Here is a 3,421-nt window from a genome sequence, read left to right on the forward strand (position 1 = left end):
GAGCGAGGTCCCCGCCGACCCCCAGCGGCCTGCCCGGGCCGGGGCGCTCCCAGGTACGGAGCCGCTCTGGGGGACCCCGTTCTCCTGGGCCAGAGCTGCCCTGCGGCCCTCGGCGCGCGTGGAGGACCGGCACGCCGTCCTCTGCTTCGCCCGCGTTCCCCGAAAGCGTTCCCCGAGGGGCCGGGTTGTCGCGGGGTGGGGGTGGGCCCGGATCGGGTTTGGAAGGTGGCTGCTGGAATCCTTTGTGCGCCCCGGCGGGGGGAGGGGCCGCTGAGTGGTCTGCGAGTTCTGCGGGCCCGGGAGGAAGTAAAGATCACCTTCCCCTCCCCAGCTCTGGCTAGGGAGGCCGTAGGGTGAGTGATCACCTCTCTTTAACCGACTCTAAAGAGGAAAACATCCAAACCCTCAAATGTTCATTAGGAAGCAGATTTGTGCAGAAATGAGCTGAAGCAAGTCTATTGTTCCTCTTTGCAGACCCTCTACTTACACTGGCGATAACCTTAGATTTCATGATGGCTCTGGTTTAACTCTTAAAGCCATCCCTTTCTAGGTAACTTCATTATGCAGGTAGTTGTTATACAAAGGAACGAATGCATCTCACCCTCTTTTTTCCCTTTCTTAGAACAAACGAGGCCCCTGAGAGCTCCACCTAGTTCACAGGATAAAACCCCGCAGCAACAGCAGCAGCAGAACTCGGAGTCAGCAATGGCTAAACCCCAGGTGGTGGTAGCTCCTGTATTAATGTCTAAGCTGTCTGCCAATGCACCTGAATTTTACCCATCAGGTTATTCTTCTAATTATACAGTAAGTGCACCTTTTGCTCAACTGGAGGTTCATGTTGCTGGAGTGATGTGGTTATTACTTTATTAATTATAGTCTGCTGGTGCATTTTGTATTACATATGAAAACATTATGTACTCCTTGAACTTGAGAAAGCAACTGATTCAGGAATATATTTTGTAGTTGTTATATTTGAATATCAGAATATAAGCTTGTTCTTGTCTGTCTCCTTCACTGCTGTATTCCCAGGATCTATAGAGTCTCTCAAAGCTGATGAAAATAAACTTGATTTAGCTAAGGAAACCTTCATCTGTAAAACTAAAATTTGGTCTCAGGATCTATGGACAGCTTATAAAAAATAGTGACCCAACAAATTTTATTTTTCATTTTATTTTAGCAAGATAAATGATTATTTAATAATGGCTTTGGTAAGTTACAGTTTTGCTGTAGACTAATTGAAGCAGGTTTTTGAATGTTGAGAAATCCCATGTGGGCTCCTTTACGTTGAATGGAAGTGTTTTCTGTTCCAGTTAAATACTGAGTGCAGAAATGCTGTTTGGGGGTATGATAAAGTCTTTACATAGGCTTAACATCTTTGTCAATAAGAATTTTAAAAGTAGGTCACATTTAAATAGCAAGAGGAAGTATGAAATGTGGTTTGTGTAAATAGGTGTGCTAAGTAGATATAAAGCAGTTATTGTAGAGATGTGGGGTAGGGACATGTGGAAGGAAGATTAATAATACTGACTTAAAATACGTAGTGTACATAAAGGTTAGCACAAAGTTTCAGAAAGTGAAAACTCGAGCAACTGACATTCAAATCAAGAAAAGGCTATCTGCTCATTACTGCTCTCCAACAGTAACTAACGTTTTGATTTACAGTTTTGCCTGCTTCCAAAGTTTATATTAATGGGGTCATACCTGATAAATCTCACTTTCAACATGGAAGCCCTGTGTAGTTGGAGGTGACTTATTTTCATAACAATCCATTGTGTCCCATTTAGGCTTGGCAGCTTTTCCTTTCAAACTTCTGAGTAGAGCTGCTGTTCTTATCACTGTCTTGGAGGATATGTGCTCTTTTCTGTTTGGTATATGTCTAGGCGTGGAATTTCTGGGAGAGAGAGGTAGCTAACTGATAGAAACAGCAAAATGGTTTTCCAAAGAGATTGTGCCAGTGTACTCTGAGTAGTGTGTGATTTCCAGGTTCTCTCCTTCATTGTCAGCACTGTTTTGCTTAAAGTTTTAGTCTTTCTGGTGGGTGTGTCATATCTAGTTGTGGTTTTTATTTGTATTTACCTGGTAACTACTGGGTTGTGAGGGTTTTTTTTTTTTTTGCTCTTGTTTTCCTATCTTACTTTATAGAAAAGGCTTGGAAAAGCTGTATTCCATATAGACATTCCATGCACCTTTGATTATTTTAGAAAATAACTTTGGGGCCATAAAGTAATTATCTCATAGCCTAAGAGGAGTTGATTTGGTCATCAACCAAGTGAGGTCAAAAGAGTCGTTGACAAACTCTTAAAAGAAACTTACCTTCTAATAGCTATAAATAGTTCTCCTTCGTCTTCTGTTAATTTGACTCTTAGATAGGAGAGGTGTAAATTTTTTGATAGTTCTAGACAATAATTTTTACACAAGATGATTCCTGGGCTATGAAGCAGCGTAGTGAACCTTGTTACTCACTTTGAGGCACTGTCATTTTTTTGGCATTCTTTGCTGTCTTCAAGTAGATCACTTCCTTCTAGGAAAGACTGTAATCTGGAAACCTGTAGCTCATGCAGGTGTGTTGTCTTTGCTCAGTGTTTTTTTGTTTGTTTGTTTTATATGTTTTCCAATCACCAACATTTAACTCAGATTTATTTTTTTTCTGATTTCTTTTAAAATCATAAGATCTGGCCATACTTGGCTGTTATTTTAATAGAGCAAAAATTATCAGGAGTTGAACAAAGAGGCAGCCCTTTAGCTAACGTGAGCTCTAATTCATTTGCTGAGTTCATTGGTTTGTAATCCGGCTGTATTTTGTAAGCATCAGTCTTATTACATTCAGTCTTAATACATTCTCCGGCCTTACTCATTTACCCTTTTATCCATATCAAGTCAGAGTTCTCAGTTCTCAGTCCATCTAATCATAAAATTACAGAGCCTTGCTTTCCCCTTAACATTAAGGATATAATCTTACTGTGAGGGAAACTTACTTGAATAGCAAAGATAATACATATTTAGCTGTGTTTACTCACTTTTCCTGAGTCAAGCATGGGGAATAGAGCAGAGAACAAATTGAACCATAATTCCTGCCTTCATTGACCCTCCAAGTGGCCCCTGACTTGATTTCTAGAAATTCTTTGCATTTTTATTCGACATGTGAAAATCTGTTGTTTGATAACCCTTTAACTAGGTTTCCCTTAAGAATGCACTTTTTCTAAAGTCTTTATAATAGCTTAAGATTTATTTATTCATTCATACAGAATTGGGGTATAGGCCAGAGATACGGAGGGTGGGAGAGCCACCAGAGACGAGCAGGGAGCAGAACAGGCAGAGTGACGAAGTACACTGCTGAGGGGAGCAGCGGCCGGTCAGGAGAGGTCTGCCACACCATGTGGTCACCTCTGGGGCAGGTGGGGAATCAAACTCATGTGGAAGT

The 3,421-nt window shown here is 41.5% G+C and overlaps 1 protein-coding gene across 4 annotated transcripts in view; it reads left to right on the plus strand.

Moving 5' to 3' along the window:
* PAIP1 (poly(A) binding protein interacting protein 1) overlaps positions 1–3,421 on the plus strand; it is a 26,172-nt gene that overhangs the window by 1,149 nt on the left and 21,602 nt on the right. For 3 of the 4 annotated variants that reach the window (XM_012721973.1, XM_012721972.1, XM_012721974.1), the window contains exon 2: positions 623–804. In XM_012721973.1, coding sequence (XP_012577427.1) covers positions 706–804 — 99 coding nt within the window. In that variant the 5' untranslated portion in view covers positions 623–705. Of the gene's footprint in view, positions 1–6; positions 54–622; positions 805–3,421 lie in introns of those variants that run through there. The other variant, XM_004678338.2, reaches the window with a different exon arrangement.

This window comes from Condylura cristata, unplaced genomic scaffold, assembly GCF_000260355.1.
Source record: "Condylura cristata isolate star-nosed mole 26May11 unplaced genomic scaffold, ConCri1.0 scaffold00007, whole genome shotgun sequence".
NCBI lineage: Eukaryota > Metazoa > Chordata > Mammalia > Eulipotyphla > Talpidae > Condylura > Condylura cristata.